The sequence below is a fragment of the Silene latifolia genome, chromosome X (assembly GCF_048544455.1).
Source record: "Silene latifolia isolate original U9 population chromosome X, ASM4854445v1, whole genome shotgun sequence".
In the NCBI taxonomy this organism is placed as follows: domain Eukaryota; kingdom Viridiplantae; phylum Streptophyta; class Magnoliopsida; order Caryophyllales; family Caryophyllaceae; genus Silene; species Silene latifolia.
In genome coordinates, this window is record NC_133537.1 from 296,866,395 (window position 1) to 296,880,502 (window position 14,108).

The 14,108-nt window shown below is 36.3% G+C and overlaps 2 protein-coding genes across 2 annotated transcripts; one reads left to right on the forward strand and one right to left on the reverse strand.

Annotated features, from left to right (window-relative positions):
* Positions 1–2,778: 2,778 nt before the first annotated feature.
* Positions 2,779–3,234, forward strand: LOC141620349 (uncharacterized). Its single transcript, XM_074437246.1, has one exon. It carries the CDS (start codon positions 2,779–2,781, stop codon positions 3,232–3,234), a length of 456 nt encoding a protein of 151 aa, XP_074293347.1.
* Positions 3,235–4,490: 1,256 nt separating this feature from the next.
* LOC141620350 (uncharacterized) lies at positions 4,491–5,222 on the reverse strand. The gene has a single exon (XM_074437247.1). It carries the CDS (start codon positions 5,220–5,222, stop codon positions 4,491–4,493), a length of 732 nt encoding a protein of 243 aa, XP_074293348.1.
* Positions 5,223–14,108: the final 8,886 nt, after the last annotated feature.

A 14,108-nucleotide genomic window follows, 5' to 3' on the forward strand; every position in this document is an offset into this window, starting at 1 on the left:
CTATTCAAGGAGCTTACGAATTTAGCTTGTGGCGTATTAATAATGAATTGGTGGACATTCCTTTTAAAGGACCAAGATTTACGTGGTGTAACAATAGAAAAGGAGATAAGCGAGTCTATGAAAGAATAGACCGCGCAATGGGATCTAAGGATTGGTTAAGTATTTTTCCGAATACCGGAATTAAACACTATCCAATCCAAATATCGGATCACGCACCTTTTGAACTTGATTTACATCTTACACAAAATACCAATAAGAAACCGTACAAGATTGATGCTTGGGTGATGGAGGATGAGGAATGCATGGGCATAATACGGGCATCATGGTTGACATCGGTGGTAGGAACACCGGCTTACAGAGTTGCAAGGAAGTCGGCAATAACAAGACAAAATGTTAAAAGATGGGCTTTGGATAAGCGCCAGAGGTGGAACAAAAAGTGGGATGATTTCGATAAAGATCTAGAAAAAGGTATGGAGAGGGCTATTTCGACTGGCAATGATGAGGAGTATAGTAAATACAATGAGGAGGTGAAGGAATTCTCAAGAGCATCGGCTATCTTTTGGAAACAAAGAGAAAAGTTGAGATGGATGGTCGAGGGTGATACTTGCACGAAGTTCTTTTTCAATTGGGTTAAGGGGAGGGCAGGTAGAAATTTTATCATGGGTCTTAAAGAAGGAGATGGCACATGAGTTTTTGATTCAGAAAAGATAAAACAAAGGTTTCAAACAAACTTTGTGAAGCTTTTCAACCCGGAACGTAGTGAGCAAGACGTGCACCACTCGCGACAATTGGAGGAACTTCTTAATGAATGTGATATGAGGATCAAAAATGATGATGCGGACTGGTTACAACGACCTTTCACGCCTAAGGAGGTGCGATGCGCGGTATTCCAAATGGGACCGCTAAAATCACCTGGTCCAGATGGAATACCGGCTATTTTTTATCAGAAATGCTGGCCTCTGGTTAAAAAGGATGTCACAAAGGCAATCCTCTCTATTCTTAACTCAGGTGCGATTCTCAAAGAGCTGAATAGAACTTTCATCACTCTTATTCCTAAATGTGATAATCCAGAAGGAGTTCATGAGTATAGACCGATTAGTCTTTGTAATGTGATCATGCGAATTATTTCGCGATGCATCACAAATAGACTGGCAAAGGTGATGGGTTATTTGATAGGGGATTTCCAGAATGCCTTCCTTCCTGGAAGACAAATCTCGGATAATATATTACTTGCTCATGAAGCCATGCACAAAGTCAATTCACACTAAAAGGGTAAGACTGGACGTTTTGCTTTTAAGGCGGATATGAGTAAAGTTTATGATAGGGTAAATTGGAGCTTCCTGGAAGCAGTCCTGTCTAGAGTGGGTTTTCCGACAAGAGTGATAACTCTAATAATGAATTGCGTGACTACAGTGTCATATCAGATACTTTTCAATGGTGCTCCACTTCAATTATTCCAGCCAAAGTGTGGGCTTAGACAAGGAGACCCTCTCTCTCCTTACCTGTTTGTGCTATGTATGGAGGTGTTGTCAAAAAATGTTTTAAAGCTACAAAACAATGAAATTTTAAAAGGTATAACTTTAGCTCAAGGGGAAAGACAACTGACCCATTTATTCTTTGCGGACGATGCGGTGTTCTTTCTGCAAGATAAGGACGGATCAGTGAAGGCTTTTAACAAATTATTAAGAAATTACTGCAAGGAGCCAGGGCAAATTATCAATGAGGAGAAATCCGGGATTATTTTTTAGCCCTAGTACCAAAATTAGGAAGGCAAGGGAGTGTATGAGGACTCTGAAAATTAAAGGAAATAAAGGTATGGGAAAGTATTTGGGGCTCCCGACGGAGTTTCAAGGATAAAAAAAGGCGTTCTTCGAGGGCTTAATTCATCACGTGGTGAAGCGCATTTCGTCATGGAATGGAATCTTTCTATCTTCAGCTGGGAGGCTAACCCTCATTTCATCAGTTCTATCAAATCTATCAAATTACTGTGTATCGGTATTCAAGGTACCGGTAAGTGTGACATATAGAATTAACTCTCTTTTGTCACATTTTTGGTGGGCTGGATGTAAATCAGGAAAAACCATTCACTGGTGTAGTCATAGATTCCTTAGCCTCTCGAAACGCGAAGGTGGACTTGGCATAAGGAATATTGAATGCTTGAATGAAGTATTACTGGCTAAACATGGGTGGAGGATTGTCTCGGGCCAGGATTCTTATTTTAGCCGGATCTTTAGGAAGTTACTTTATAAAGAGGAATTAGTAGAGGGAGGTGTAATGAGATATACCCCTGGGTATTCATGGGGCTCAAGAAGTGTACAGCATGGTTTGAAACTGATACGAGAGCATATGGGATGGAAGCCGGGACCACTATCAAACCTAAATGTGTGGACTAGTAAATGGGTGGAAGGGGAGCTTGCAGAGGCAAGGAACGAGATTCTCTCAGTTGATATGGATAACATTAGAAATCTAAAGGTGAGAGACTTGTGTAATGAAGGGATTTCAGATGAGGGTGGAATATGGAAGAATGACATGATAAAGGAGTTGTTCTCGGATGAAACTGCTAGTAAAATTCTTGCAATGCCTCTTTGCCATTCTAGAAGGAAGGATACGGTTTTTTGGCCGTATAGTAGCAGTGGTGAGTATAACGTGAAAAGTGGATATGGAATTTTATTCTCAAAATTTATAGAACAAAAAGGGTCAGAGAAGGACAAAGAAAGAATAGGGGCGGAGGAGAAGACCTTCTGCAGAAGGAAGCTGTGAAAACTGCCGGGTCCTGCAATGTGGAAGATACTAATTTGGCGGATCATTACGGATACACTGCCTGTGGGAGTCAATTTTGAAAGGAGAAACATTCAAATTGAGATAAGGTGCAAATTATGTGGATATGAAGAGCGCAGTACTGAGACAATGGAACACCTTTTCAGGGATTGTGAAATTTCAAAGCGGCTTTGGGCATGCACGGAACTTGGTATTCGAGCATCACAATCACATAGTATGGATATTAGGAAATGGATAATGCAGTGGATAAACTACTTAGAGAAACTTGAGGAGGGTACTAGTCGCATCATACGCTTTATGGCTACATTATGGTGTATCTGGTGTGTAAGGAATAGGGTTGTGTTCAAGGGGGAGAGCTTTCACCCAATTCTTTTCCTAAACTCATGGATCCAGGAAGTACGAAAAGCGGATGAAGCAATGCTTGCTTGCAACAAGGATAAGGTGAAAAAGACCTAAGAGGCAGAGGAAATGGGTGATGAAAGGGGAAAGTGGATAAGGGGGAGTAAGCCTTTCTTCGCGATAGGTGCACAATACAATTGTGAGTGCACTAGAGTTATGGTTGATGCAGGATGGAAGTCAAAGGAAAAGGCAAGCGTAGGATGGGTGGCGTACACTGAAACAGGTCAATTAATGGTGGAGAAGTACAAGGCAATCAAAGTTTGAATCACCTATGACGGAAGCTTTAGGATTACGCGAAGTTATCCTTTGGGCTAAAGAGGAGGGGCGGTGGCATGTGGAAGTTTCGACTGACTGTCTACTTCTTATTGCTTTTTTTGCAGGTTCGGAGAAAGCTCATCACATGACTAAAGAGATACTTGAAGTTATTCTTGCTCTTAGTGGACATTTTCATTGTCTATCTTTTAGTTATATTCCGAGGTCAACCAATAAGGTGGCTCATAGCCTTGCTAAGAAGGCTATGACTAGTTAGTTAGGACCTTTGTCTTTACAGCTGTCAAAAAAAAAAAAAAAAAGTTTCTTAAAGAGTAAAGGGTAAGTTAAGGACCTCAACTTTGAATATTTTTCCAGTTAAGGACTCCAACTTTCAAACTTTACAGTTAAGGCACTGAGATCCTAATCTGTTAAAACTTCCGTTAGTTGATTGTTGGATGTGCTTCATTTATACCGAAACTAGCATAATGAATTTTGTAAGTCAACTAATTAAAGCAAAAAAGTTGGCATTATTTAATTCCCCAGAAACTTATATTGACAAATGACAATGCTTCTTTACTCTTTTGCTTAAAAGGTTAAGCTCATCATAGCTTCCAGAAATTGTGTCCCAAAACATCGACATTAGAGTATTATTGCTGAAATAATCTCATTTACGAGAAAAGAAAAGCAACAATGACATGCTTCATTTTATTTCCGAAGCAAAGTATTGACGCAATTTTCTCGAGACAAAAAAGCGACTAATGTAGTACTGTATAAACCAAACTATCTTATCTCCATCTTATTTCGTCAAGTGTTGGTGGGTTTTGTTCAGTTTTGGTTTAGGGGTGCAAAGCTAAAGTTTTTTATATGGACGGGAATGATGGAGGCTAAATTGGCTATGATCTTATAATAGCTATTTGGGGGCTATGTGAAAGCATCCTTGAAGGATTAACAATTACTCTAAATTTTAAAATGGGAAATTTGTATTAGCATGGTTAACGGAATTACTTTTTTTTTTTTTTTTTTTTTTTTTTTTTTTTTTTTTGAAAAGGAATGTGGTTATTTTATTGCATATCAAAAGCCGCTAACTCTAACAAAGTTTGCGGAAATTTCGTTACATAGATAACCTCTTCCCCTGACATAGAACATATTCTTGCTGCTAAATGCGCGACGGTATTACCTCCTTGCTTCACGTGAGAGACATTAGACAATTCAAAGCTATCAAGTTTGTATATGACATCTTCAGTAATTAAACCCCACGAACATCTAGATGGTCTTCGATTCCGCAACGCAGTGATAAGTTCTTGAGCATCACTTTCCAGTAAGACTTGATGCATACCCATTCTTCCTGCTACATTCAGGCCAAAGCGTGCAGCTGCTGCCTCTGCCATTTTCGGAGCCCAATTGGCGGTGATGCGCATACATGACACCGCGACGATGCTACCATGCTCATTTCTTCCTACCATCTCGAGACCAATTTCGCCATTTTCGAACACAGCTGCATCTGTATTTACCTTCACCCAATTTGTTGGAGGAGGGCACCAGTGATTTGAGGACGAGGGCGTCGAAATCAGGGGTCTAACATATACACATTTAGCATATTCTCTATAGTTCGTTACCATTCTAGAAAATCCATGTAAGATTTGTGGTGGAGACGGAAGTCCATCTTCAAATAGTCGCTTGTTACGAAGAGTCCATATTGCCCAAGCCAATGCTAGAAAGATAGCACCCGAATGTTGGTCAAGCCTGTGAATAACCCAACTAACCCTCTCGGCACACGATGTAGCAGGAGCCATTAGCACAATTTCCTTAAACTCAGATTGGTCCCAAATAATTTTAGCCCGTGGGCATTCAAAAATTGCATGAATACAATCTTCAAATGCATCACACTCCTGACATTTTCCATTATCTATTATGTGTCGGTGGTGCAAATTTCCTCTTACAGCAACAATGTTCGAACAAGCTCGCCACACAAACTTTTTCACATACGAACTTTACTCTTTCATATACACTTTGTCATAAATTTTCCCTCTAATACCCTTCTAATCTCAACTCTAATCAAATTAACTCTTATTTTTCCCATTAATCTAATCGTTCAAATTTCAACGATAGATTAATTCTCTAATTTAATTTATTTTGTTAACAATTGTTAATGTTAATTGTTAATGTTATTTACTGCAATTTTTTCTGTCGATTATTAAAAAGAATTTGTTTGTTAGCTATAATATTGAAAATAGGGTTTATAAGATAATTGTTATTGGGAGTGGTGGCTGGTGCGACCGTCGCAGATCGAGAAGAGGCTGCATGGTGGTGGGATGATGATGCGTGGTGGCTGGGTGGTTGTGCGTGAAATAGAGAATCTGTGTGTGGTGGTGCGGTGGTGGTGATAAAGAGATGACGATCGTTAATACCCACATCGCCAATAGTGAAATAAATTCTTCCATCATCAGATGAAACAACAAGAAATTGAAGTAAAATTGATTCTAATGAAGATACAGGTGATATAAAAACTACAAATTGCTTTTATGGACCACCAACTCTTCCCCTACTTTTGATAACATACGAGGCTTATGATTGATGAAATTTTTGTCCAATACGAATACATGAATCTTCATAGTTCAGTTCTAGCATATAGTATTTGCCTTTCATTGTCAAAAGACATCTCAATTACTAGATCATAAAGGGATGCATTTATACAAATAATCAACGGCTCCAAAGTGCGTGGTGGCCTGGTGCCCTGGCGGTCAGGTTGGCCTGAGCAAGAGAGGGAGGCTGGTGGGTGGGGTAGGGCGGAGCTGTGGAGGGAGGACGTGAGCGGGTGAGTTTTTGATCGGTTTGTGTCTGAGTTGTATTGGGTTAGAAAAAATGACAATGGTAAAATCGTAAAAATTGTATGTGAAAGAGTAAAGTTCATATGTGAAAAAGCACATAGTTATATAGAGTGATTTTAGTAAGTAATTGAAAAAAAATTGAAGACAAGAAATCGGCAAGAAAAAAAATTAGACAACATGGAGAATTGAAGAGGCCATGGGTGATTGAGTGGGCTAGAGAGAAGAGAAGAAGGGGAAGTAGAAAACTAGATATGGCACTATGACAGCATAACAATTAACAAAATTGGCGTAGAAGAGAAAGAAAGAAAATTTGACTCTAATTCCTCGTTTTCTCTCATATTTATTCATTTTTTTAATTTAATATTCTAATTCATTTGCACAAATTAATAAACATTTTCTGCCTAAAAAAAGTCTGAATATGGGTAGCCCCTGAGGACTCAACGGAGAGTTAATGGATTGGGGAGATGAGGTCCTTAACTGGAAACATTAATAGTATAGGTCTTTAACCGGAAAAAAAGATAGTTCGGATCCTTGTCTTACCCATAACTCGTTCTTAAATTTCATTTATATTATGTTCTATATTCTAAAATATGCGATCTTTGGCACTCCGTGCAAAAGGATACCTAAGCTCGACTCGGTACTTATTCGCTGCCCTTCAGAAACACGTTTTTATTGACCTTGCTAGTTTTCAGTTACTTGGTGTAATTAAGGGGGGTCGATCAGTCAAACCAGTCGCTTGAGAGTTGAGCCTTAGAGGTTGAATGAAAGTCTGAGTCTCGATTCTCGAGATGGACACAACAGCAAATGGAGTACTATATTTCAACTATATTTTTCCTTTGATTGTAAAGGGAGTCACAAGGGTAAATATATTACCATTATGACTTTACAACTATACTAGTATTATACCCGTGCAAAAAATGCACGGGTTTACTATTTAAAAATTAGAAAAAAAAAATATAAATAGTGTTATGTTCTTTTCAGTTTGAAAGCATATTTGATTTATACTAGTTGTTCCTCCGTGCGCGATGTGCGCGGAACTTCAAGGCCCATTTTCGTCTTTTTCAAACTATAATGCTTGAATATCATATGGAAAGGATTATTGTATAATATTTTCTTAAACAACAATTATCTTAAGTATAATTCAATGCGATATTAGAAAAGGAATGAGCTTTTGAGCGCTCCTAAATTTAAGATTCCCAAATAATAAAGAGTTTGCGTATGAACTCCAAATGCAGTGCAAGACAAAATGCAGTGCTTGCTCCTTTAAAAAACGCGTCATATCGATCGAGTGCTACACAAATGTATAACAAATTTCTCCCACTATAACAATCAATACCAATGACATGAAGTTTCTACTTAAGTTTGAAAAGATTTGTAGGAGAGCTTTTACAGTTATAACTCATAAGCATAAGCTCTGCTGCTCATATAGAGTCTAGATCTCAACTGCAAACGAAAGTGGCAGGGCATCAGAGATCACTACTTCTTTTTCAAGATTAAAAACAAAAAGTGATAGGTCTCTACTACAACGACAGCGGGGAGTTTGAAGGGGTGAGTTTGCTTTGCTGCTTGTTTGCTCTATTAGAAATGGAAAAAAAAATACCGAAATCTTTGGTCTTCAACTTCTCACCATAATAGCTATGAATATATCGGTGGTTGGCCATGGTCTAATACATGTTCCTATCAATAAAAAAACAAATATTCTTTAGAATGTGTTGGATAAATGTCGGGCTGTCAGTTTTAAATGTTTTATGGTGCAACAATAGAGATTAAGCTGCAACAACCGATATTTAGTGTCATGTATGCATCACCTCTCCAATGCTCTTATTAAAAGACATGAAACACAGTAGTAGATCACATACACTACCTTATAGTTGGAGCATCTTGTTAAAAAACATATTTTAAATATCACATATTTTGGTTTAAAGTTTTAGTCATAAAAACTTAAAGATCTTATGCATGCAAAACAAATACAAGAGTAAGGAGAAAAACGGTTCCTTACATTTGATATTTCGGATATTTGGGCACAAGTGAAGTCTCCTACCTCACTTGTTCTTGAGCTTTCCATATGTTAGGATGATCCTCCAAAGACTTCAAGTATAGAAGTCACTCCTCTTGATTGCACCCAAGATTATCCCTTATCTCTACTGTGCTAGATATTTGTTTAGTAGTTTACCTTAAAATTGATTACTAATACTCATATATTACACTAATAAAATTAGTAATGTGATTGAACAATTTTGAATCAAGATTTCTCAAGTTTTAGAGAAAGATGAAGGAGTAGAGAGAAAGATGCATGTGAATTTCTTGAACATGCATAAAGAGAATAAATTAGAGAACAAAAACAAAAGTCCCCTTAGTAAGTGGGAGGGTGTACCGGTTTTTGGGGAGTATATGGACCAATATATGGTCCTTCCCTTTTTCCTTTTATTCTTATCTAAATGTGTAGGTATGCTAGCTAGTAAGACTATGTATGATTACAAGTATTTTATCTCATAAAATAAATCAACCACAATCCACTACTACTACCTTCATTTCGGTCCATATATATAAAATGGACTACCATTTTATTTTGTCAAGTTGTCACTTGTCACACAATATGTCACATGTAGTATGATACATGTTATTAATTAATTTAATGCATATTTATCACATAAATATCATTTTATAAATCAATTAAATTACATACAACAAATTGACTAGTGATACTTGATCACATAAATAAAATGGTCATTTAATTATAATTCACAACATCTTGTAATTATAAATAACCATTCATTCTCATCTCTATTGTTTCACAAACAATAAATAATTTTAGTAATAAAATATTTCAATTACTAAAATAAATCTTAGTTAATCCCAGTATAATAAGATATAAATATTCTCTCTCTCACAAATTGAATTGTTCAATTTTAAGTAATTGATTAACTTGTATCGTCATACAATTAATCAACTTTACAGATTAGGACATCATCCTTTAGGTGTGACCTTAAGGGATCAAATGACCACCACCGTCCCACGACAATAACGTCAAACTCTAGCAAGCCAATCGTTATCGATTAATGTTGATCAGTTGACTATAAAATGAATCATCCCTTACGTATTCTTAAAAATGAGATTTAAACATGTGATCATCATGATCGACAATTGTGATCGCATTATTGTCGGGGACACTCCAACAATCTCCCACTTGTCCTCGACAAGTGTGCGTCACCAATTCTCTTGTCCTATTACTATCTCCCACTCAATGCAAGGTGTCTTTCGGGTCGTACTTGCAAGTGATCATATCGAGAGTGGTTTCCTCGATCTGGAGAATAACTGATTTGACCGGAATTATCTACCATAGATACCTTCCGAGCGTGGCCACGCATTTCCAGTTCATTACTCCTCGAGTGGCCCTGAGATATTGTTTTAACCCTGACAAGGGGGTGGACAATTCGTATCGCACTATTCCCTTCGACTAGCCACAACTATCATAACCCAAAATATGCCAATTTGACCCCATTTACGAAGGTCGTAGTAACATAAATCAAAGTTAATCTGAAACCGTGCCACCTTAGGCGAACAGTCTTTAGTCAAAAGAATTGACTCATTAGAATACTATAGTAGCTCTCGCCACGACCAGGCTTTATAAATTTTCCAGAACTCTATAAGCGGTCACTGCCCGACATAGTGTTCCTAACAGTCTGCCTATGTGATCGACTAGTCATCTCACATGACTCTATGGCACTTGAACTTGCCATCAATCGCATCACACTCTAGTCACTTCGAGACGTCACCTCATACAAGTGACCATGGGCAAATACCATGTTAATCCGGGTTCACTTTAACGGGGTTCAATATTGTCTCCACAACCCGTTTGGATGTAACAAAGTATAAAAAAGAGTTTTATAAAAACTCGAAAGACAAATGTGATTATCACATATGAATAGTCAATACCTGATTACTACTTCATATTCTTATAATCCAATTTGATTATGTATGTAGTTGTTCATCTGAATCCAATTGAAATGACATGACTCATCATGTTAAGCCTATGAGAAGGCTTTGGTTAGTAGGTTTTATCAACTTCTTGTACCTTACTCAACCTTACTACATACTCGTTTTCCTTTGTAATGTATACATTTGCATTACAAAAACTTTCTGAGTACGTGTCTAGATCCAATCTAGACATAAGCTCTATAGCCTTAGAATAGCTCCCACTGTTTTCACAGTGTGCGGATCCATTCTCTTGCACATCTCATGATTGCAAGTGTACTCAATTTCCGTTGTAAGCATCTCTCATTGTTCTTTATTGCCTAGAACGATTCTAACAAATCCATTTCTTAAATAACATAGCCATAATGGTTTCTTAACCATCTTTATGTGTTTTGAATATGGTTTTTGTCTGAAACCTTATGCAATCTCAACAGTTATTAGTGTAATCCCTTACACAAATTTGTGAATTGCATCAAAAACACTTAACTTTACATCCTTAATGCTTCCTCAAGCACTTAAGGATAATCTATATGGCTACTAGGTAACTATTACTTTAATTCGATTTGAAACAATTCATCATACTCAAAGTATATGAAGTGTTATACATCATTACTTATTTAATTGATCCGGCAGCGGAAGCAAATGGAATCAGTCAAATATGTTCAAGTCGATTGAATTAGTCATGAATCTTATCAACATAAGACTTCTTATTTGACGCTAATATCATGTGGATTTATCTCCATAAAACCGGATATTAAAGATGTATTATATTACTCCAAAAGTCTTAAATCATTTTCAATGATCAATATGTCATCCACATATAAGACTAATTTAAAATTTCCGTAACTCCCACTAAACTTCATGTATAAACATAACTTCTCAACCTATTGAGAAAAGTTTTATCACATGATCAAAATGTTGATTCCAACTCATTGATGTCCTACTTAAGACAATCTCTTAAGTTGCACATTATTTTAGGATTGCAAGAATCTACAAAACTCATGACATGTATTGAATACATTCCTTCTAATTGAAGAAGTGGGTTTTAGATTCACTCGCTATATATCATCATAATGAAATACAATCCCTAAGAAGATCTGAATAGTGCAAAACACTTTGCAACTAATCAAGCTTTGATATCTCTCTTTGATATCCAACAATTCCACTTGGAATTTATTTCGGATTTTCATGGCTCCAAGCCTTGTATTGAGTTGTGACTTAAACACTCTTATTTAAGTCATATGATCATTACTTTCCAGAAGTAACTTGAATCAAACAATTTCTTTGTAAGTTGCAAGCTCTTTACTTTCTTAAGAGTAACATGAATTCATTATTTTCAACAAGTGATGAATTTAACCTCCTAGGTTTCGAAGAAACAACGTTTTATACAGAACGTCTCATGTAGCCAAGAAAGACCAGTTTCTTGTGACATACAATTTTTTTTTGACACAATTCTTTTGTGGCTCTTGAATATTTTCTCTCACTCTGTCTTCTAGAAATAAACTTGTATTCTAGAAAGACAGCTTCACGAGCCACAAACCCGTTGTACTCGTGATTATTGTAAGGAAAAATGAGCATTTGTTTCTTGTGAAAACTTACAAGCATGGTACCCTACCATTTCATATCTCATATGAATTGTTTTAGATTTAGTGGAAAAATAATTTAGACAAAATGAGAAAATCCCCAAAAGGATCAAGTAACTCAAAGTAACTTGATTAAAGTCCAAACATATCGAATAGGGTTTGATTTCTTTATCCAACCACACATTATTCCATAATGCGTGTTAAGAGAGATTAACTTGTGATACTATATCACATTTCCTTTGGCTTATATCAAAGTCTTCACTTTGATAATCCCATCACGACTAAATCGTGATTCTTGGAATTCTTTAAACTTGTTCAAAGATTTCTCTATTTACCTTATTAAGTGAACACATTAGTGTCAACTTAAATCGTTGGTAAAAGAAAATGATCAACCTATTTTGGATCAATGATTTACAATCTCGATCTCCTTTTCAACCAAAAAGCACGAGACATCTTGCTTTGAATACAAGATACGCATATACCATAAGATTAACAATCTAATGGTTCCAAGAGTACTCGATAACTCGTTGCGTTCATCATTCCAGAATTTAAGGTTTAATCTTGGGTTATCAATTTGAGTCTTGCATCATCTCCATGATGTATCATTCTAGTTTGGTTTAGAATATATTCACCTTGATAATGGGCTAGCCATACATCAAATCGTGGTGTATAGGGTCACAAAAGTGAAACCTCTCTTGTATCTTAACAAGATTATATTCTTATTCAGAGTTTATGCACTTAATAGTCATAATTAAGGTACAACTATAAACCCAAAACTAGATTGATTACATAATGACTCTATCTCTCGACATTATTTGATGCTAGTCGTCATATTATAATCATCTTATGTATCAAATACAATGATGAAAACGTCCACTGGTTTCTAATATTGACGAAATAGTACTAGCAAGATTTATGTTAATCAAATAAACATTTAAAGAAGAAGGTCCAATTAGATGTCCCACAACTAACTTGCCGATTCTTCAATAATTTGGGGTAGTTTCCTTTCTAGCGTCCAACATTTAAGACAATGGAAACTTTATCGGTCGGGATTGATAGGTTTAGTATCGTTATTCTCAATAACTTTACTTTTAACATTACCTTGTATCAATTCCATTTTAATTTTACTTCTTTGAACCTCGTCCTTTTCTTAATGGTTAAGAGAATGCTCCCACTCATTTCAATGAGTCTTTGCTTAGAGAATCAAAAATGAACTTTATGAAGACTACTCTTCAATTCATTCGTTTAGTCTTAAAACTTTCATTGAAGTGGTTACGGTATTTTGGTCAATTTTGATTTTCAACAAATCTAGTTACCAAAATAATTTAGCGTTTCAAGGTACTTAACTCAATTAAGCATGTGAGAAACAATTCATTGTAAGTAGATATGTTAGTCAAGAATCAAAAAAACCCTTTTGATCATGAATAACTTTCATCTATACTCTTCACAAGAGATCCTTCCAATGGATAACACGAGGTTTTAGAAGAAAATTCAAATTTTTGTCTTTAGTTACGATGTTTTAATGGAGATTTGAAACGAAATGATATCGTATATAAATTGTGGTGAAGAAATAGAACGATGCGAACGATGCGACAACAGAATGATGAAAACTAACTTTTATCGTTACAATAATACTTGCAAACAAGTAAAACATTTATATAGTGACCTCTACCCAACTATGATAAATGATTCCAAGATCCAAATTCATATTAACTTGGGCACGCTTTGGCGATACAACCCTTATCAATATAACTCGGTGGATTAACTCTTTAATCGATTCTACTTTTAGAACTCTTGGTCGATAAAATTACATTAATATTTATCTTTAGCCCACAACACATCCGGCTATGGTCGAGAATACTTTTGTTAAGTTCAACCCAAATTTCGAATAAATGTGTCCATGATCCAAATTCACATTAACTTGGGCACGCTTTGGCGATACAACCCTCATCAACATGAATTCGGTGGATAGACATTTATCACCCACTTCCCCTACGTAACAAGGTTTGTACCCCGGTTTGGCCGAGCGCACTCCCTCACGAAATAGGTTTTCATGGTTTCTACTTTTTGGTAAGGCTAAGTCTCAATTGTTTATTTTAGCGAGAGGTCATGTCAATTTATTATCTATCACGTTTTAAGTGAACTAAAGCGGTGAACTACGATAATTGTAATTGACACGTTCGATAAACTCGATTTAAAATGCATGTTTAGTTATGGCGATTTAGCGTTGCATGCAACATATAAATAAAATGCAAAGCATAAAAATAAAATCTCAGTATGGCCTTCCTAAAAT